Source organism: Balaenoptera physalus (assembly GCF_965194825.1).
Source record: "Balaenoptera physalus genome assembly, chromosome: 3".
Classification (NCBI taxonomy): domain Eukaryota; kingdom Metazoa; phylum Chordata; class Mammalia; order Artiodactyla; family Balaenopteridae; genus Balaenoptera; species Balaenoptera physalus.
In genome coordinates, this window is record NC_138890.1 from 75,790,627 (window position 1) to 75,813,440 (window position 22,814).

Genomic DNA, 22,814 nt, shown 5'->3' on the forward strand with positions numbered 1-22,814 from the left:
ATATGATGTCTGCACACCCACCTGGAATCACCCCCATTAGCTTAGGCTCTTAGCTAGACAAACTGGCATGTGCTAGGATGGCATGTCTTATTCTGGGAAAAAAAAAAAAAAAAAATCAGTCCCCACTGATAGAAAGGGGCAAAAAAGGATTGCTCCAAAAGCCAAAGACTGATTCAGCTCTTAGAGTCTCCCTTTCTCATCTTAGATATCCTCCCCTCTCCTCAATGACTCAGAGTTTTTCTTTTTCTCTTTTTATACCATGATTAATTAGGAAGTTGCTAATAAAGAAAACTGACAGATCTTGATGACTGCAGTGTTTACCACCCATTTGCAGTGTCCCTAGGAAATATCTGTCAATTTTAAATAGAAAAGGCTAAAGCAATTGTTGGGAGGTTTTAAGGAGAACCGCCCCCCCGCCTCCAGCTTCAATTAAGAGCATTTGGGACCCAAGCGATGGCGGTACCTGCTTCAGGGCTCCAAGTCAATTGGCAGGTATAGGCCTATCTTACAAGTAGACTTATGGCCAAGGCCGGTCTGCTATAAGTCAGCAATGGCTCAGCAATGTGAAAATTTTGAATGTCCCCAATTTTCTATTTGTTCAGTAGCAAATATTTTCAGACCAAATTTGGTAGAAAAGACATGCTAAAAGTTTCCCTTACAAATAAAGGAGAAAAAGGGACTTAAATGAGCAGAAGACTAGAAGAATCTTTCAGTATAGAGGTTACCGCCATATTAAGTGGGACTTTGTGATCAGCTGGCAAAGCCACCAGAGTGGTAGAGACCATTGTTCTGGAGACTCTGCCCACGCGGGGTATCAAGGGAGGAGTGAAGGCTTCTCATACTCGCGTGGGAGCTCACGAGCACAGGGTGGGATGCGCTGCGTAAAACTGTGAAATGAGGCAAAAGGCAGAACTGGTTTTTCTCACTGAAAACAGTATTAGAAACATACAGATGAGTCCCTTATCATTTTGAAAAAGTACAACCAAATGTTTCAACTTGAATAAATGCAGCAGCTTGCTCATCTGTGTAGCCAGTCTGTCACTTTCTTGCAGATTTGGGCAGCTACATATTCTTTCCACCCTTCTTGGGCAGATTTTTGCAGCTACATATTCTTTCCACCCTTCCCAATGGCTCACACTTTTGTCAAACGTCTCTATCACTTAGGGCAAGAAACTATAAAAGCACAACACATTCCAATCTACCAAAGAAAATATTTTCCATCAGAAACAGTTACACAGCAGCACAGATTGCTTACTGCTTCCATGACAAGGAGACAGCAAGAAATGGGGGAAAATCCGAACGACTTCAGATTGGGCAACGGAGGTCAGAATTAGCCAGATTCCTCTGTGAGACATTATTTTGAGACATATATAAATAAGTTACAAACACAGTTAGTGAGGCCCCGTTTCACTCCATTTTAAATGTGGCAGATGGGTGCTAAGGGATGAGGAAGTGAAATGAAAAGAAGAGGAAGATTTCTGAGAACAAAATACATGACGGTAGATTAAACCAAACCACAGCTATCCTTGCCTTTCAGCGGCCAGTTCAGTTACGTGTCTCACATTTTTGCTAAGAGAAGACAATGGCAAGGCTAAAAAGACAAGGAGTTCCTTAAAGGGCTGTGTCCTGCTATCAGGTGACCAAGAAATCTACAAACAAGAGATGGCTGCTGGTAAGTGCTCTAAACTGTTCAGATTTACACCGGCCATCAAGGTAGACTCGGTCTTCGTGATGCTGCTGGGAGTTACCGGCTAATATGCAAGAGCCGTCAGTTCTTCCTGATGTGGGATTATTGTGTGGAATGCGACACAATTTGATTGAGCACCATTGCTGAATTGCCCAAAGGGTAGCTGAAGTGACACCCATTTTCCTGGCACTCAATCAAAGATCAGTGAAACTATGTACATACTCCTTTCTCTTTCAGTGGATCAGTGTTGAAATAAGAATATTATCAAGGGCCAGAGGGGATGAGAAGGTAACTCCTCTTGACAAAATTAGCTGTTCAGGGCAGTCTTTTCTAACCACAACCTCTCTGTGGCCCCTCCTCTCAAGGTTTCCTTGTCTGGGCTATTTTCACCTATTTTTGCAGAAATGCCCCACACTCAGGAGGGCCTCCCAGGCTTCCCCTGGAGGTACGAGGAAGGAAGATGAAAGTGCCTAGAATGGTCTTGACAGTGGGGCTTGGCACTGTTTTTGCTCACATATTCAACACTTTCATAGACACAACAAAAAATTACTGGAAGCCTAATACCTTATATTCAGCCTCATACTGAAGAACTTTATTTTCGTGTTTGTTTTTTTTTTTTTTAAGCTAAAATGTTATTGAAAACAAAACTTTCTCACTAGCTGCTTCAGAACAATATACTGTATTATGAAGCTCCGTACATTTTAAATGTTTTTGAAATCTTGACAGGACACAGTAAGTCCCCGTTTTTTTTTTTTCCCCTTGAATTTTTTAAACCATCTTCTTCCACTTCCAGGCTCTTCTGCATCAAGACCAGGCTGCTGGACGGAAGGAAGGAGCCGTGAGAAAAGTGCATGAGAAATAGTTAAGTGTGGAAAGCACAGAAATGGAGCAGCCGTGGGGCTGAAGATGGCCCGGACTCAGCGCAGGCTCTGGCTCCCGAATCTGTGGGCCCTGCTGGGCGGCCTGAGGCAGGCCAGGCCAGACTGAAACAGCAGGAAGAGGGGCTGTACAACGGGTCCCCTTGAATCATGCTACTAAAAAAGGTGCAACGAGAAACAAGTCCCTGTGCATTCTTAGTCACAACTGTGGGCAGAAGAAGCCATCTGATTCCTCCCTTTGGTATTAAATAACAGTTTAAAAAAGCTTTTTAGAAACAAAGCAAATACACGGTGGGACTGGAAATGTGAGCCATCCCAGGTGAGTTGTCCACTGAAATGAGTCTCATCCCTAGTCATAAATAAATAATCTCTCTCCTGGTCTGACTTCCACGCCAGGATCAATATCTCTTAACATCTTACTTATTTTATTACTGCTTTTGGTTTTCCGGGACTGATTGAAAGTTGCTCAGAGGAAATCTTTGGTTTTGCTTAAGTGTCCGTGACATTTAATCATGACTTTCCTTGAAGTTTAATTCCAACCAGTCAATCAGTTAATCCACTTCGATTGATTCTGGGCTCTCGGTTATTGGCTTGCACTCATTGGGCATCCGCTGGTGTCGGCTCAGCTGGGTGGCCTGCGTGAAGCTCCTCTCACACCTCTCGCACCTGGTGGAGGCAAGAGAGAAAATTGAGACCAGGGAGCGGGGCCTGCAGGTTGATGGACTTCCTCTCATCCTGCCTAATCAGAACAGACACTCCAAAGTGGCTTCAGATTTTACCGGCTCAAGAGGTTTAATTGGTGGCTCCTTCCAAGGCCTGGATGCCTGTGATGGGACAAAGCCCGGCTGACGCAGAACAGAGGGATCTGTCAATAGGCAGAGGGAAGGTGATTTCTCCAGAGAGCCCTGTCCTGCTGCAGCTCTGATCACTGTCAGTTCAAATAGATGAAGAACAAAAAGAGATTTTTAGGAGTGAGCCATCAAAGCAGCAGCTTGTCTGCAGTTTTCTGCTCCGTAACCCCAAAGAGAAATTGATGACAAATAGAATTTCACCTGCTGCTAATTTAAAATCGGGACTTCTACTCCCCTCAGCACAGCAGCCAGAGAGCCATCGTCTTTGAATTCGGAAACTGGAAGAAGCAGTGCATTTGTTTTCAGTGACTGTGGCGGGTGGGTGTGGGTGACTGCTTTGGGGCAAAAGCTAGAGTATCACAGCTCCACCAAAGTTAGGGTTAAAAAATGTTTGCATTGGGATAGGGGACTCAGAAAAACCCGAAATCAACCAATGTTTTGTGTGCTTCAAATTCACCTCTACAAGGTACAGCAGGAAGAATGTACACGTGGGCCGTAATTAAGGGTTGGTGTGTCTGATAAGGAGAAAACTGGCATCGCACTTCAGGAATATCTCCTCCTCTCCTTAACTTAAAAAAAAATGCTAACCTAGAGACCCTGGGCCTAAGCCATCTTCCCTGTAACACACACCGACTAGCTTGATGGCTACACAACCTTCAAAACACACACACACACACGCACACACGCACATTGCTGCAGCAGGCTGGGCACGGACAGTGGCTTCCCTGTCACTATTCCACTTGTCTGGGCCGCCTGGAGCACTGGCCAAGCACCCATCAGGGCGCGGCAGCCACCTCAGCGCTCCCCCTAATGTCCTCTCCTGAAACCTTAAAAGGAAAAGATATTCAGGAGAGCTGCAGACAGTTGTTCTTCTTTTAAATAGTGCAACCTTCGGTCTCAGGTCCCTGCACTAGTAGGGCTGCGGTAAAGCCATCAGAAGAAAATCCGCACACGCCCAATCAGATGCCACGTGCCCCACTACCCGGTAGGCAGCCTTGTCTTTTTCCTTTTGAGTAAATTATACAAAGTGCCTTGCCAGGGAAATAATTACCTATAAAAATAAAACACATCTATCCCTACTAGGGAGTCTTGCATATGTTTTACCGTTGGGAGGCTGGAGCTTGACTATCACGCTTGGATTTTTCAGGGCTCCTGCACCAGCTGAACGTGTCAGCATGAGGCAGTTGTGTTTCTCTCATTGTCTTTCAGGGGATATTTTTAGCAGCCTGTTCCACTGTTAAAAACTGCACTGTGATCTTGACAAATGTATAATGTCAGCTTTAATGTATCAGACCTATCAGCTCAATGAAAATAACTCAGAAGTATTGATCAGCTAATGATTTTTGGTGTATTCATTAACATCCATGGGCAGCTCATCCCCTCTCCAGAGCTCCTGAAGTGCTGATGACATGCTAGTGAATTGCTGATTGTTTATTAGAAAACTGATTAGTTCCTAGATTAGTGTGTCAAAATATACTACCTTTCACTGCTTGACAAACTTTCAAATTATTATATTCCTTTTTTAAAATTTTGAAGCTCTAGAATCAATTTCAACGACAGCAGAATAGTTTCAAAAATTATAAGTTAAGACTAGTTACATAGGTCATGTTTTTGCACCTTTGATCTTGTGTATCAGAATATAAAGAATTCAGAAGTGGGAAGTGTAGTGCTTCGTATAAGGCAAATGTGTATGTCTACATGTAATATTAAACACCCAGATTGGGCAGAGACAGTAAGAGGGGAGTTAACATTTTTCTCCTGTGTTTGCCTAACTGCCTCACAGATATTTACACTCATGGAACCATGTGTTGTCATAGTCAGGAAATGTACTAAGTCTATAGGGCTCTCCTGAGATCATCGCTGAAAAATCATCTCTAGGGCCATCTGCTCACCAACTGTGAGTAAAAACACATGCAGATGTGTAGAAAATTACCTTAACTTGGATCCTGTTCCTAGGAATTTCCCCTTCTTGAAGAAAGTGGGCTACTAGAAATAACACCTATGTGTGTTGGTAATTATAAGAATGTAATTTGTATAATTAAGGATGTAAAGAGAACTTGACATAAAAATATTTTTAAATAAGGGGAGAGCCTCAGTTTTATGTTCATCATCTTTAATTTCAGAACAAAAATCCCTTCACAAATCATTTACATGGCTTAATGGAACACATCAGAAGGACAGACTCAATGCAAATACTTAGGTTCTGGCAGGTCAGAGTTGGACTTCGGCTGTGTTGGCACTGAATTAACCCTGAACTACAATCCCAGCCAAGTGACTGGCCATGGGCACCTCCAAGCCTGGATTTCATGTGGTTTAGCAGAATAAGAAGGAAAGAAAGATGCGGGTAATGATCCAGGAGACTAAAACTGCTCTGGCACCCAGGGTCTTCTTCTCAGTGCTGACGTCACAGCCTTTAAGGAAACATTGCAGGAACAGTGAAGTGGAAAGCCATCCAAATATCGCAGCAAAGAGAAATTCCCCAACTTTCTGCCAGTGTGGGCACCTTAATTAGACTTGAGTTCCTTTTAGATTTGAGATCATTCTTTACTTAATGTGATAGTTGACTGGCTTATAGGTACAGAGGGAGCTTAACAATTGTCATCTGAAACTGACAGATGTGCAAAATGATGTCAAGTTCTGTTCACAGAAAACCTACAGGAAGCTTTCTTTCTGGTCCTCTATAGCCTGTCACCAAATATTTCCTGAATTAAACCAAATTGCTTCGTACGTATGATGTGCTTAATGCATTTTACTGATGTGTTTTTTTGGTTTGCTTTGATTTTGCCTAGATCTTGTTAAAATATCAGATGCTCTTTGGAATATCCTTTGATTATTTTTTATACTAAGCCAAACTGTCTTCACTTAAGGCAAAAACTTAGTGGTATTTCCCCTGCTTCTAATGAAGAGGAAGAAAAGAAACTCTCCTATGGAAAGTCCTGGTCTTCCCAGGCGCAGGGCCCAGGCATCAAGCAGCTCACATGGACCCTGGGCAGAGCAGCCTCTCTGAGATCTTGAGAGATTATGTTTAGTAACAGAGAAGGAGGAGGGGTTCTCACTGTAAAGAGTAAGTTTGAGACTGACAACTTCCTTCCTTCCCTCCTTCCTTCTTTCCTCTTTTCAATAAAGTGCTTGGCAATTGCTGTGAGATGAAATGATGTCTTGATTTTGTTCCTTGTTCTCCACAACTTCCAGTCTCACAGTACAAACGGAAAGTACAAACTTCAATATGATCCTTTCATATGTGCTTTTCCTATGATCTCCTTCACCTTATAAATTCTGCATCCACAGCCTAGGTTAGCTGCTGACAAACCCATGATCTACCTAGAGCATGGGGGATGGAGTCTTTCAGTGGCATTTCAGCCAATCAGATTGTGAGACAAAGCCTGGAGTGAAACTCTCATCTCTTACTGCCAAATCTTCTCCAGGCTTCTTGTATGGCAATAATCTTGATCTGTCTTGAAAAATCACTTTTCAGCAGAAGATTTTAGAAGCTAGAAAAGACTTTCCCCTGTTGTGGCCTGGGCCCTAAGAATCTTGCGAAGGCATCCCAGGCCCTGGGTGGGTAGGACAATGTGGGGACTGAGCCATTTGGGGCATGGGTTGTGTATCTTTACAAGATTCTTTTCTTTCTTTGCAACATTGTTTCAGCCAATACCCATTAGTTGAAGTAGTAAAATTAACCATTGTGGCAAAATCCATTTTATTGACTAATCTGCAACAAACTTTTTTTGAATGTTTGTTTTATAGGCTTGTAAAAGGATATCCTCATAATATTTACAAATGTCCATGGGATGGATATCCATGAGCTATGGTTGGAAGATTCCCAAAATTCCCTTGGGGTAGTTCAATCCTGAATGATCTGCTTGTATACACTGAAGGATTTAGCTTTCCATTTCCTAGAAGACGTTTAAATCTTGCACTTATAAAATAAGCGTACACTCAGTTCTCCCCTGGCAATATGTTTAACATTTGATAAATTAAAAAAACAAACCCTACAGCATATGGCTATCTTAATATGAGAAGAAGCAGGAGGAACTAAAACAGGCGCAGTGAATCTAATCCAACCAACTCTGGTGTTTCCTTTTTTGTTTTTCCAGATGAAATTAGGTTATGGTCCCCAAAAATACTTTGAGAAAGGAAAAACATGCAAGTACCAAAGCCCTTCAAATATTAATCTATTGAATTAAAATTAAGTTAAAATGGCACCTCTATTGGAAACAGGACAAAAACAGGATGTTAAAGAAAAAAAACTGACTGGAGTCAACGAGGTTATACTTAAGTAACACCTTAACATTAATAGAAATCTATTTCCCATTCTGACCCTGAAACCTCTTCAATTAATTACTAAAATCTATTTACACAGCAACAAGATAAAAATCAATCTGATTCCTGGCACTGTATCCATCTGGCTACCCTCTCTAATATAAGGGGCCAGGAGGATTGTCAGTCCTCCTGCATCTCTGATTTTGAAGAGCTCTCTTGCTCAAAGGCACAGGGAATGTGCCATTGCCATCTTCTACATCTAGAACAGTGGTGAAAGCAGAATCTGTGAACCCCCGAGGGCCTGGGGGAAATGACAAAGCCCACTGTGCAGACACAGACACCTGCCATAGGGAACTCGAGGACTGTGCTAACCTACCCGGCCCTTAAGGGTGGATTTAGAAAAAGGGCCCCTTGGGGCTATGGCAGCCCCAGAGGGCACAGCTTGGCTGGCCTAGTGCAGGCTGGATTTTTAGACCCCATCCAGTGCCCTCAGCCAGATGCCTTTATGCAGTAAATAAGCCCCACCTGTGTACACAGACAAAAATTAAAACTTTTCATTATTAGTTAATATCATAAATTAAACCACAATGGAAAACAGTTAAGAATAATGAATAAAGGTAACTAATTCATGGGGAGGTGGGTAAAGACGACAGCCTTTTGTGAGCCTCTCCCTCACCTGGCAGACACCGAGGCAGGCAGGGCCCAGACCAGCAGGACTCTGCCACCCCAAGCTGAGCCCAGCCTCAGGCTGAGCACCATGGCAACTGCATGCTACGCCAGCAGGTCCAGAGGGAAAAGCATGGGTAATGAGACTCTGGGAAGACTCCTTGGCTGAGACCAAGAAAGGGGATTCATCTCCTACTGCCTGAATCATTTCCTTTCTTGCTTGATCTTGTCCTACAGAAGGTAAATAGGCTGTTGTCCATGCCCTTTTCTTGTTCCTCCTTAATCAAGGAAAGTCATTATGGCAAATGAAGAAAGAGAGATATAAGAGGGTTGAACAAAAAAGAGTCTATCACACAGATAGTAAAATCTGCTCTGAGATGACCAACCACTCACACAAGCTGGCTCACCCTCCCAAGCCTTTCCATGTCCCACATGGGCTACCAGAAAGCCTCCTTTCCTTTGTATGTCTGGAAAACTCCTACTCATCTTTCAAAACACATCTTAAACATCATCTTCTCCAGATAGCATTGATTACTCCACTTCCGTGCTACCCCGAAACACTGTACATACATGCCTTATTGTTTTTCACTTTTGCACCCTTCACCCTATGTGGTAATACTTGCTTATTAATTGGGCTTCCCCATAAACTATGAGGTCTTCAAAGACTAGGGGGCTGAGTTTTATTCACCTTTATATCTCTTGTGTCTAGCAGGGTGCCTAGTACAAAAGAAGATGTTCAATAAATATTTGCTGAATGAATGAACACATATATACATGAATGAATGAATGAGTGAGCGAGTGAATGAATAGACCATCTTGCAGGATTCAGATGTCCACCGTTTTCATGACTGTGCTGTATCTAGAAAACATAGTCTCTCGCTCAGGTGCCCTTACCTTGCCAAAGCCCTTGGAATTCCGTTCTCTTTCCACATTCCCTGAATCCTCAAGGACTCAGACATGCCCCATGTTTGGTTTGGTTTTTCTTTTTTTCATTAACATGATAAGTCTGAGATCCGAAGGGCACGCTGAAAAGCTACCAATTGGCTGCTATAATAGATTCAACCCCCCCTTAACAAATATAAAAGAGGAGGAAATCGTTCATCAGAATCCTAAAGGGTTCACATTTCCCAAGAGACGATTCATTCAGCTGTCCTCGACTGTGGCCACCTTGCTGATGGTCAGGGGACTTGCTTGCTGATGGCCAGAGATGGCATTCTGCATGCCTCCTAGCTCAAATTCTAGAAGCACAGACCCTCAGAAACCAGAAAGAATCTTAAAATTACTTACTCCTACTTCCTGATTTTACTGGTGAGAAAACAGACCACGAAGAACGTCTCACGTCCAAGGTTGCACAGCTCAACCCAGGATCAGTGTATACATTTCCTGACTTCATTTTCCCAGCATCGACCACTAAACAAGCGGGGCCCTTCTGCAGCCTGGACGCTGACTTTCTAAACAGCTTTCTCCACCAGCGGGCTGAGCCAGGCAGTGCTGGGGCCACCTTGTCTGCCGGCTCTCGGGAAAGGCTCAGAGAGAGAAGGGGTACAGTGCGAGCCGCTACTTACTTGAAGGGCTTTTCTCCAGTGTGGGTTCGGATGTGGTTGTTGAGCGTGGTGGCCCCGGCAAAGGCACGACCACAGTAGCCACATTTGAAAGGCCGGTCACTGGAGTGAGTGACCACGTGGTTCCTCAGTTCTGAAGGCTGGGAAAAGGACTGGGAGCAGTGGCCGCATTGGTATGGTCTGAAACAAACGAAGACACTGCCTGGTCATTACGTTCCATGTCAGTCAGTAGACGTCAGCATCATGAGGCAAGGGCCAAAACGTTTTGGTGACGTTCTCTCAGTTTCTGGAACAAAGCATAGCGCTGGGGCTGCTAGGTTCTCATTACTATACGTGTTGCCACACGAACAAAATTAACAGAGCTGATGAGACCCGTTCATATTCCCCAAAGAATATTCCTTTCCGGTATTAGCCATACCATTTCAAGAACTCCTATTTCTTGTTTTGAGCCACCCCCGGGCAAATATTGGAGCGTTGAGAGTACAGACTTGATGAAGCAGAATAGTACAAGAGAAGATATGTAATTGTCTCTCGTAATTCTGTGGCCCTTTAACTTTTCAAAGGGCTTTAACATCAATTATCTAGTTTAATCTTTACAATAATCCTCTCAGGGAAAGCAGATGTTATAATCTCTGTCAGTTCAGAAAAGTGAGGATAAACTGTCCTCCAAGGAAATAAGCTCTTGATGCCAAGGTCACTCTAGGGTGACTGGACCTTATTCTAAGTCCCAGGTAAAGATGCAGGCAAGTCAGCAAGCTGCATGTGTGTTTCAATAGATACTAGACTGTCCTGGGGTCTGTCTATAGCACATCCCCAACTTGGGGTTGTCTGATAGTGCACAGACCAACACAGGCGTGTACCCAGATTTGTTTCTTTGTAAAAGAAATCCTGACTTCTACTTACTCTCTCCCCGCCCCAACCTAAACTCATATTTATCCACTGGGTCTTTTTTCGTGAACTTCGGCTCCCCAGTTTAATCTGGTAGCAAGCAATGATTTATAGCAGCACAGAAATGACAGGATGTCACTATGTTTGCAGGAGGAGTACTGGGATGCAAAAGCAAATGGAAGGAAGTTGTGACAAATACCTGATAATTAGCAAGATTATCAGAGCGCATTCTTTTCAGCTCATGAGAAGGAAATCAATTTTTGGTTTTCATAAAATAAATTAAAATGCTGTCCTCTCTACAGAAGTTCTTCTGCTTACTTAAGCAGAATCTGGTGAGTGATATAAAACCTGGGGAGTTTTCCCTATTCGAGGCTATTTCATATCATTCCTTGACAGGGCTCTAATTTGTTTATCAAAATTTTTCTTGAGAAAATTAATAATCTGTCATGAGCGATATCAACAGTGCTCAGGAAGCCTTGGTTTGTGGCTCAGACATTTCTGGCTGCGTTTAGAAAGCCAATGACAAAAGCAGACTTAATTGCTCTACCTTTAGCAAATGCATAAGCTCCAATGACCAGAAACCAAAATGAAGGGCTAGGAAACAATGGTGACCGAGCATGTACAACAATTCAATTACGTGCAAAATAAAGTGTACCCTCTCATTTGTCAAGTGAAGTGCTTAATTGTGGCTACTTGCCTCACTGAACACAAATACGATTATTTTACCAGGCTTCAGCGCACTGAGCACTGATTGTAGAATTTTTTAGCTTGATTAATAGTCTGGGATTGGTCAATAACTCAATACTATACAATTTTAATTACTTACATTTAGAAATCTATCTAACTGCTCTCAAACAAGTTTCAAAGAAATATATAAGAGTCCTTGGTAAGGACTTTATCAAACTTGACAAATTGCACATGCATTCTATTACAATCATGAAATAAAGCTTTGAAGCCATTAAAATCATATGTAGATGAAAATATCCTTTTGCCAAATTTATTCTTTGTAGTAACCATTAACCTTAAAGGGGTCCTCAAGAAATCATTCTCTCAGGGGTGAATTTTTTAAATGTATTGAAGATTATAAACAAAATAATATATTAATATATGCTATATCCACTGACAATTGATTTTTCTAATAGTGAAGGACCATTAACATTTATTAGCCTCTGGTTATCTATTTTTAATAGCTATCACAATAAACAATAAGCCACTAAATAAAACCAATTAATCTTTTTTTTTTCTAACTCTGCTGTCAAAAGTTGGGGTGATTTATTTCCTATAGTCAGAAGTCATTCCATCCTTTTTATGCTAATAGTCAAGGTGGCAAAGATTTACACACAGAAGAGATGACCACAGAGAGGCTTATGCTGAATTCTTATATCAAGGTAACACCAATGAAAGGCAAATCAGATTATAAAAAATCACCTTGGCCAGTACCAGCCTGAGCGGTATTCGCTAGGTATCCCATGACCTACGGCACAGCTTTTAAAACTTTGCAGAATTCAGCTGACTGAATGGAACAGCCTCGAATGGGTGAGATGGGAGAGGTGAGTTCTGCTTCAGCCTCTGACCCCAATCAGCTGTGGGAATTGACAAGTCGCCCAACGTCCCTGACTCTCCATCTCCTCATCTCTCTGGTAAGCAGGATGGACTGAACTAGATGCCCTCTCGCATCCCATCATGTTCTGCTCCTGCTTTCAGATAATCAACAAACACGTGCCACCTAAGGATCTGTCCAAGACACGGCCTCACAGTAGACAGCATTGACGATGCGACCTCCCTCCTCCATCGTGTGTACCAGCCAATGCCCTGCAGGGAGAGCTTTCCACGGTTTTGTGTGTCTAGTCATGCTAACTATAATATAGACCATTTAAACTTACTTGGTAAACAGTTGAGAATTCAGAGCAAGAAGAAAATCTAGTACCAAAATATAGGACCCAACTTTAGTTGATCTCAAAAAACAAAGTGATATCCCTTTAAGTCTGGTACCTTAAAGAGTAAGATTTTAGAGCATATGGTCATATTCACCATTGCAGAAACTGATTTCATGTAGAATTTAGAACTAAAATGTGTACTCTATTTGCCACTGTGTTAACAGATGCTCTCTCTCAGCCTAGAAATATATGGAAAGTTAGCCCTCAGAAAATACAGACAAGATGCTGCTTTCCCTAGATTTTCAATATTTCCTAAAAATGAATAAAAGGAAATGATCAAAAAGTAATTTTAACATTAATTGTATCCTAGAGTTCATCTAAGGGCATAGGAATACATTCAGGACAGAATGAAATCTTCAAGCCCAAGAGCAGGGCTTACTTAGAAATCATCATCATCACCATAGAACCTCAGACATCACAACTTCTTTTGGGACAACTGACCACAGGATTTAAGACTCTGTATGGATGCTTTTAGTAGCACACCCTGACTCCTCACCTCTCAGATTACAGCTAAAGGGCTTTGGGGGCACAGAATCAGTTGCCATTACTCAGCTTTTTACTGTGATGACTAACATTCCCATTAACTTTTCAAGGTCTGGTCAAAGGGGCAATACCGTGGTGGGGGAGTGGCAGGTACAAACTACTGGGTGTGAGATAGGCTCCAGGATGCATTGTACAACACGGGGAACAGAGCCAATATTTTGTAATAACTGTAAATGGAGTGTAACCTTTAAAAATTGGATATTAAAAAAAAGACTCATAGAATAAAGGGTGGGGTTTGAAAAGTTCTACAAATACTAAAGGGATACAAAAGTGAAAAAAAGAAAAGAAAAGAAAATATCATCATCGACCAAAAAAAATTAAAAAGTAAGCCTTAATTTATTAAACTTTTGGATACAATCAGTTTCAAATCCCAAGTTCTGCTCCCTTTGATGTGTCATACCAGAAGCAGCCCAGGAGGACTGGCATAGTCAAGTGCTGTGTTCAGCTTCACTCTTTGTAGGCTCTCATGTCACTCAGCAGCTAAACGGGACTCTCCTTTCTAAAGCACTTTGATTCTTTCCAAGTCATCATACACACACAGCATTTTATTATTCTCAAAACAAATGCAATGAGCATTCTTCACAAAGAGATAACATTTCGTAACCAGTAAAAGCTTTTGGCGGTTTTTTTTTGTTGTTGTTGTTTTTTTAACACTACTTGAGACATCCAGCAGTGCTGTCAATGACGGAAGTGTTCTATATCTACGCTATCCAATACGGGAACCACTAGCCACAAGCAGCTACTGAGCACTGGAAATGCGGCTAGGGTGACTGAGAAACTGAAGTATTATTTTACTTAACTTTGATTAATTTAAATTTAAATAGCCTTGTGTGGCTTGTTCCAACACAGAAATATCAAGCTTCATGAAAAACTAGAATGTGCTCTGTCCTCAACAATGAAATATTTAAAAAACAGACAAAGCCTGGGTCGATTTAGTTAGCGTATATCAATGCCGGTAGATTTTTAAGCAAAAAGAAAGCAGCAAGACAATTTTGTATGTCCCCTGGCATTCTCTGCAACTGGCGGCTCCTCTGCTAAAGATGACTCCAGTAAAATGTGCAATTCATTTACTTTGAGTCTGTAATTGGTTTGTTGCACACATAGGAAAAGGATGAAACATTTAACAAAATTAAGTGTGGTTTGGTTTAAAATATTATTAATCCTTCTTTGATTTTTTTTTTCATGGCATGAAAGCCTCCAGGACAAAAGTTGTTCAGTTGGGCCCACAACTGAACAACAAGCAAGGAATGTCTCCTTGCTCCCCGTCAGTCAGGCCCAAGTGCACATCGCCCAGGACTTCATACGGGGCGCTACTTAGGTCACTGCTAGCTGTGTGGAGTGAGAAAAGAACTAAGCTCTATGTAAGGAGAAAAAGATTTCAGGAAAGTGGCTTAAGTATGGAGCCGAAACCCTGGGAGAGCATGGAAAGAAGGTAACCTTCACACTTGGGGGAGGGGGAAACAGTGGAACACGAGAACACTGACACATTCCAAAGAAACTATTATGGTGATGGATTATCTCCAGGCTCCGCCCACCAAACAGCTCCTTCTAGAGTTATCTTCCCCTCTGGTACCACCACACCCAATTATAAACAAGGATACTCAAAACATAAATGTGAACGGCTGACAGTATGCCCAGGAGGCTAAAGGCAAACTTTCCCCAGGTAGCACAATCAGAAAGTAAGGAAAAGGATGCAAAATAAAGATAAGCACTAAAAAAGACATTCTGCAGAAAATAAAAGAGAACATATTAATCAGAAAATAATCCACTATGATTGAAGGCATTGCTTACCCCTTTCTGGATTCCCCCTGCCCCCAAATGGGACTGTTGAAACTTTCTGTAGTGGAAAAACAGAAGAGAAAAGGGATTTCTAATTCCTGTTTCAGGCACAAGTCAGTCAAGCTGCCCTGGCCCAGGTAATAAGCTTATGCCAAACCTCAAATGTTTATGAGGTCCCTAAGTCCCTCGTCCTTAGTCTAGATCTAGATTCCGACAGCTTCTTCCCTTTGAATTCACTCAGGAAAGAAAAAGTCAGTAGCTTGAGAAAAAAGAAGAAGAGACTTTTGGTTTTGTATGTTTAATATTAACAGAATAAAATAAAGAAATAACAATTCTGTGGCTGCTGGGCCCTCATACGGGTGTATTTTTATCTTGAATGCTAATTCCTACTATGAAAGGTCAAACGGAATTTTTTTCTGCGTTCAATGTAAATAACACGGTAGTGAAAAATGGTAATGCTGACAGCCCCGGGTATCCTCGGACCTCCTTCCTTTATATCGAGGCATAGACTCACTGATGGTCCCTCACATGCAAAAGCTCACAAATAAAGACACACACAGTCTCTTTCATGAAGGTTCAAATGTCTTGGGTTTCATGGCCAAATATTCAGTGTGTTGAGTGAAAAATCTTTTGGACCTAAGATTTGGGGGCCTGTTTCAAATTTGGACGTGTTTGAAACTCTAACCTGTTTACTTTCTGACTTTGTCTTCTGTGTCTCCCTTTCTTGCCTCTAGTTCTAGCAAGATTTTCCTATCAAAATAAAACGTTTGAGTTTTTCAAATAGAAGGGAAATGGTTTCTCACTGGCAGGTTCTAAGCTTTTTCACTGTATATGGCTGAATGGGCACAAACTGCCAAAGACTAAAAGCCACCTAATTTATGGAGTCAATCACTAAAGAAAATATGTATATTCAGCAGTTGTAAGTCTCCACATGGAAAATAAGAGGAAAGACTCCGAATTTCACAACCGTGCACAAATTGATGTTCCATTTTAGTTCTGCATATTTCTCCTCTTTAGCAATTCACCTGTGTGGTTAAGAATTAGGGAGAGTATCTTCTACTTCAAAACTTGCCGGTACCAGGAGAGCATGCTAGGTTCTAGAACACCATACAGAACCTATATGCTGAAAGCAAATTATGTATCTCAATGAAATTATGTATCTCAATGAAACTAGTGGGTCAAAGAGACTGGGCATCTCTATTTCCCTTATCTCCAATAATCATCTCCGATGTGATGGAGTAATTCAAGCATCTCCCCATTACTAGTAAGAAACATTGTACTTTCTTACTTTGCCTATAAAGGGACTAATTCTTTGAGCTCATAATTCTTAGTTTTAACTTATTCATGAATGATGGTGAATCATACCACCTCTCAAGTCTTCACCAACAAAGCACAGGGAAGAGAGAAGTAGGAACCCACTGCTTTAATAATTTGATTTCCACCCTGGTGATCTACCTGAATATCAAGCACATTATTTCACCTCATCTGGGAACCTGGCCAAACGACACCTGGGCATCTGCATCAAATAAGCCCACCAGGGTCTCACACTGGATGGGAGTCTCAAGCCACTTGGATTTTTGCCAGTAACTCTAGATTAGCTTGGAATCAGCGATGACCTAACAGTCTCTCGTGGAAGTCTATTTTGTACATGTAAGTTTTCTAATTTGTAGGGCACTTTTCTGACAGATTACATAGATGCTTTACAAATTCTGACACTCTTATTTGACAGAACAGACTTCACAGGGACTTAAACCATAATCCACATAGGGTTTTCAAAGCGTAACTGGCGTCAGAAAAAACAGTCTGTTTTGCTAACTTTCTATTTACCAAGACATATTTTCATTGTTTTATATGACATTCAGCATGAAAACTGTATCATACCCAAAGCTAAGCTTTCAGTTCCTGTATCCAGAAACTTTCAACTATCATTTCATCTTACCTTGTATGTTCAGTTATTACGACCACAATGAACCTGTGCATATAACAGATCCATACACCTAAACTCATTCAATTCAAAAAGCAAGTTTATAATAACAAGATTTTAATGCATTTTTATATTTAAAAAAATAAAATGCTTTGCAAACTCTGAATAGATGTATCTTGAGGCTATCTGTATACTTGCAAGGAAGGCAGACTTTAAAAAAAAAACCCTGTTGGACTAAGGAAAACATTTTCAAAACTTTTGTGTCCCCTCTAAAGCCAGTAGTACTAAGATATGCAGAAGTCTGTGGATATTTTCACCAGGGGGCTCTCCTATTGAAGGTAAAAGATTATAAAGACACAGCCGCCTTAACAGCTGTAATACAAATGCTCCAACATCAGTCAGTCACAGCAATGCTTGATGCCAAGCAAGTGGTTTCTAGAATGGCACAAATAAAAATACATACACATGTAAATGTGCACATGTACCCTAAAATGGATCATTATTATTTCTGAAAAGATTCACCCCCTCTCCACCACACTTCTATCCTCCCTGCCTGCTTGGGTTCGGGTACACTGTCGTATCCTGCAGAGCTGGGAGGGGAGAGTTGGGTGTGTATCATAAGGCAAGGAGAGCTGAGTGGCTTAAGGTTAATCATCGGTGGCCAAATTAAGAAAATAATTCCGGAGTCCTGCTTTCGAGTCTCCTATCCTACTTCCAAAATTTACTTTCTGCTTTTATATTCAAAATATTCTTAGATATTTGGGGTTTAATCAAATTTTCATAAGATGTGAAGGGGAGATAAAACACTGTCCTTTCTTACTGAATTAATTTGATTTTTCTCTTTTGCACTCCCAGCTATCAAGACTGTCGAATAAACCAGTTTTGATTCATAAATAATAGTTCCATTATATCTACTGTGCCACTCGTCAGAGTACCTGAAATTTTAATTCACTTGTTCAGCTAAATTTCATCCTCAGTTCATGGCCATAAAATTCTTTATTGACAAACTTTCAAAGCAACTTTGACTCTGAGGTATCTAGTCAACATTTTTCTTCTGTGTGGATATTAGTTTATTGAATAAGTGGCATCTGTTTTCCTCCACATCACTAGCAGAGTAGGTATTTCCTTTTGACAGCTTTGCAGGATTTATGGGTTTGCATGCTCTGAAGAAAAATAGTACTAAGCAAAAAATTCCAATTCATTACCTCTTAGTACTTAATTAAGTTCATACCCACGGCACACTGGAGGTGAACCCTGAGACGACTGAACAGCAGCAGAGCGGCCAGCTATATTATCTTTGGAAGACAGAGAGGATTCTAATTATCCTGACCTCATTTTTCCATCTATGATATTCATCAATGTGCCTTCTATTTTGCCTCCCGTCAGACCTGGGCAGAGCTGTTTGGAAAGCGACAGCAGATCCCTTTCTGCAGCCACTGTTCATGCAGCCCTTCTACACAATAAAGCCAAAGAGGGGCCCAACATTACTCTCTGACCTTCCAGAATGCAGACCTCTGATCACAGAGTTTTCCCCGAGGTGTGACTGGAGGAGGCGACAGGAAGGCAAGCAGTGAGTCTCAGAAGCAAACACAGCCGGCGAGCAACGAGAGGTGGGGTTACCTGTCGGGGTTCTGTGTGCACACGTGCATCTGTAACAGGATCCTCTGTGTGAAAGTCTTAAAGCACTGCCCGCACTTCCAAAGATGCCAGTCACTGAACTCCGAGTGCAGCTGGCTGGTGGAGGTCGGGCTTGCAAGGACTCGCTGGTTTTTCACGTTGATTTGATTAAATCCTGATTCCATGGGCCCAGACTTATCCAGGAGGGAGAAGTTCCTGCCGCACGGAGTCTGTGGGAAGACGACGGAGCGCTGCTGGGCGGCAGGGGAGAGTTTGCTGCTCTTGTTGAAGGGCTGCAGGGGGTCCTGTCTGCACATGGCTTCCATGACCGTCGAGGGGACATTTACTGGGAGAACAGCAAGGGGTTGAGAAGATCAGTTTTATTAGCCCTTCAAATAAGCATGATAACACACACTTCTAAAAAATTCCTATAAGTCAACAGTTTAAAAATTGGTTTTTCTGGACTCAGAATGGACATAGAGCAGACAATTTGATTTAAGGGGGCAAGCACAATTACCACAAATGAACTCATTCAATGCCTATATTTATTAAGTACCTATTTTCTGCTTGAGATTTTTCATACATGGTCTTTGCCCTCACAGAGCTCACTTATGACTTGAGATAAAATGACTCCATAACGAGGCTCCACGCTGCAGCCTAGATTTGGGGGTTCTCAGACGGGAAGTACAGCAAGAGACAGGGAGAGAAAGGTGGGGCTCCCCAGAGAGGGTGGCCTTGAGCAGAGAAGGTAGATTCAGGCCTTCAGGATTTCAGGCCTTCCATCCAACCCTGTCAGCACAAAACAGGTTTTCAAGAAAAACTGGCTGAAGAGATGAAGGCGACCCTATGAAAGACGCCTGGAGACAGAAGTCTGGCACGCTGGTGGGATGGCACGGGAATCGAGCTGACCGAGCACAGCTTGGGCTTTCGGGGAGCAGATCTCAGAGGGCCTTTAATGTCCAAATAAATAAACAGAAGACTTCAGGCCTAAGAAATAGACACTGACCGTTTCTGACCAGAGGAACAGCAAGAAAAGAATCAGTGTTCAGGAAGGGCCCGAGTGAGGCACGATGCACAGACAGGGTGCGGTGTGTAAGGTAAGAGTGGGAGGCGACAGAGTGTGCAATCTTGGAGCGTGGTGCTTGACACTTGGGCTTTGGAATCAGAAAGATCTATGTTCAAATCCTGACTCTGCCTTTTATCAGCTTGGTGACCTTAGGCAAGTTATGCAATCTCCCTGTGCCTTTGTCTCCTCATCTGTAAAATGAGGACAATGGAAGTAATCATCTTAACAATAATAGCACCATGGCTTAGCGGTCGAGATGGCCTAAATTTAAACTCCACTATTCACAGCTGTCCCTTGGTATCCAATGGGGGTTGGTTCTAGGACCCTCGCAGATACCAAAATCTGTAGATGCTCAAGTCCCCTGTATAAAATGGCACGGTATTTGCATATAATCTACTCATATCTTGCCGGATACTTTAAATCATCTCTAGATCAGTTATAATACCTAATACCACGTAAATGCTATGTAAATAGTTGCCAGCATGCAGCAAATTCAAGTTTTGCTTTGTGGCACTTTCTGGAATTTTTTTCCCAAATATTTTCCATCTGTGGTTGGTTGAATCTGCGGATGCAGACCCTTGCATACAGAAGGCTGACTGTAATACCTTTGTGACTGTGGGCAAATATAGAACATCTGAATCCACAATTTAGTCCTTGGTAAAATGTAAAGTGGTTACTGGAAGGATTGGGTGCGATAATGCATAGACAGCTGCTTGTAAATGCTATGGTTGCCACTCGGTAGATGTTGAGCTCTAGGAGCCCTGGCTTCCTTATCTTTAAACCCCCTTTCATGAGGTTTAAATGAGATACTGAAAGTACTCATCACAGGGCCTACCATCAACAACAGCCACCATTCTTATTCTAGAAGAAGAGTCTGGAATGAAGGGAGATGGATTCAAGCATGGGTGGTGGCAGTGGGAGTGGGGAAAGAATTAAAAGAAACATTTTTGAGGAGGGAACCCTAATATACTTGAAATTTTTCTTTCTTTCTTTTTTTTAAGTTGTGCTTGTGTTAATAATATATATCATGTATTCACTGGTCAACCCACAGGTTCAGAGGTAATTAGAACCTAATATGCTTAAAAACTGTTATTCTTTTTTTAAGTAACCACTCTGTCAATAAAATGTATTTCTTGGTATTTCAGAGATCACAGAGATGAAAGGTTACAGGGTGGTCAAGAGAAGGAAATTAGAGACCAAAAAGTTTAAAAAGGATGACTGGCAAAAAGGTTAGTGATGGGAAGTAAACTATGGCTGTTGGCCACTAGTTCAAGGCCACGTGGAGGAAATACATGAACTGGGAGCTCTCATTCGTCCGACACGGACCATCTCTGAGAGTCCTACGAAGCACAAAGACTCAGGCGTCCTCAACTATAAAAAGAGAGTGGTAGGGGACCGTGACCGCCAGGAGGCTCCACGCTTGAGTGGACAGGTAGACACCACGTGTGGAGGTTAATGGGTCGCCACTAAGGACTCTTCATCTCTGAGTGTTCTACATAATCACATGTATTTGATGAATCCAGCAAAAGGAATAGCTCATCCTACAGGGTTCTGTTGGCCTGGCCCATCCTGTCTTAGGAAGGAGAAATAAAACAAGAGACTCACAGACCAGGGGAGAGCCTAGAGTTTGTCTAGTTGGCAGTTCTTTACCCTGAATGCATATTAGACTCACAGGGGAGATTTTTTTTTAGATACCAGAATCTCTTGGTAGGGCCTAGGCGTCTGAATTTTTTAAAAATTCCCCAAGTACTTCTAATACACAATCAGAGATGAGAACCACTGATCTAATCCTACCCTCTCTTATTACCAAAAAAAGAAAGAAGGAAAAAAATGCTACAGACCAAGCAGGTCTAATAATTTGCCCATGGTCATACATTCGGTTAAGGATACCGCTAAGTTGGAAGCTTTAGCTTTCTGATTTCCAAGGCACTTTTTTCTGACCACACTCCTATTCTGTGTCTGCTCAATAGCTGTGTTGCAAAAAAAAAAAGGACATTTTACAGCTAGTACAGAGTTCTGTGTGTGTGTGTGTATATATATACCCATGCATAAACATGTTATATATGCACCTATATACACATGCATAGACATATTTATGTATATATTTCACATATAAAATTTATGTATAATTTCAACTTCTGGGACAAAAGTGTATAACCAATATGAAATGTGTGCACACATTTCAGACTCTCAAAAAAATCTTTGTACACAGACTGTGACTTTTAAAATACATACTGAAAGAAAAGGAGAAATGTTTTATGTTTTGGCTCTTTCTTAATAAAAAAAAGAAAACAGCAGCATTGTCAGAGATTAGGGTAAAATTCATCTTATTTAGCCTGTTTATAACTAATCCGGAAGAGACAAAGCACAGGGAAACCCGCAAGTCTTCAGGCAACACTAAGCTCTTGCGGATTGGGAAGGCCAGACTAGCAGGAAGGAAGGCGGGGTGCGGAGACTGTGGAATGAAGATGTCATCAACATGCAAGAGAGCAGGAAAAGCAGCCAGAAGCTCACTGCTGGAAAGAGGAATATGATGCCTCTGGGGGAAATCATACAAATAATACTCTAAGTATAGATTATAAATGCTGACTTCTCGCTTACGCTCCTAGAAAGTAACCCAATAAATTCATTTTGAAAAATTGTTAAGGCCGCACCACCTTTCTATTAAACAAAAGAATGTGTGGGCCAATGGATTTTTCTAAGTTTAATAATCAATGTCAAAATAGTAATAAAGAAAAGTTTATACCAGGTTGTGTAATGATTTGGGATAAACGGGATCTGAGTTAATGATAATAATAGCATTTAGGTAATAAGAGTTGGGATGGTTACTCTCTGTCTTATTTCATCCTATGGGACACCTCAAAACAAACATACTATGCTTTCAAGATATAGAAGCAACACCTGCACTCTATATTCTGCTTTTGGCATGATCTTTTCTTGTACTTGTGAATAAATTCAATCCCGCTGAATGAAATGAGCATATAATTTAGAGAGGAAATAAAAAAAGTAAGGCTAGGAATGGATAAGTTTCATGAAAGCAACCATATTTGCTCTCGAAGCTGTCCTGCAGAGCTCCTGCACACTTCCACAGGACCCTAGAGGTCTAGATACAAAGCACACTTTTTTAAGCAGGACTTAAAAGGACACAGAGGA

General features: G+C 41.6%; 1 protein-coding gene across 2 annotated transcripts in view; it reads right to left on the reverse strand.

Annotated features, from left to right (window-relative positions):
* Window positions 1-289: 289 nt before the first annotated feature.
* The window catches only part of PRDM6 (PR/SET domain 6), a 100,824-nt gene continuing 78,299 nt past the window's right edge, over window positions 290-22,814 (reverse strand). Inside the window, exons 6-8 of one of the 2 annotated variants that reach the window (XM_082457869.1) lie at window positions 18,599-18,941; window positions 9,911-10,087; window positions 290-3,231 (exon numbers count right to left, since the gene is read on the reverse strand). In XM_082457869.1, coding sequence (XP_082313995.1) covers window positions 3,117-3,231; window positions 9,911-10,087; window positions 18,599-18,941 — 635 coding nt within the window. In that variant the 3' untranslated portion in view covers window positions 290-3,116. The remainder of the gene's footprint in view (window positions 3,232-9,910; window positions 10,088-18,598; window positions 18,942-22,814) is intronic. The other variant, XM_082457870.1, reaches the window with a different exon arrangement.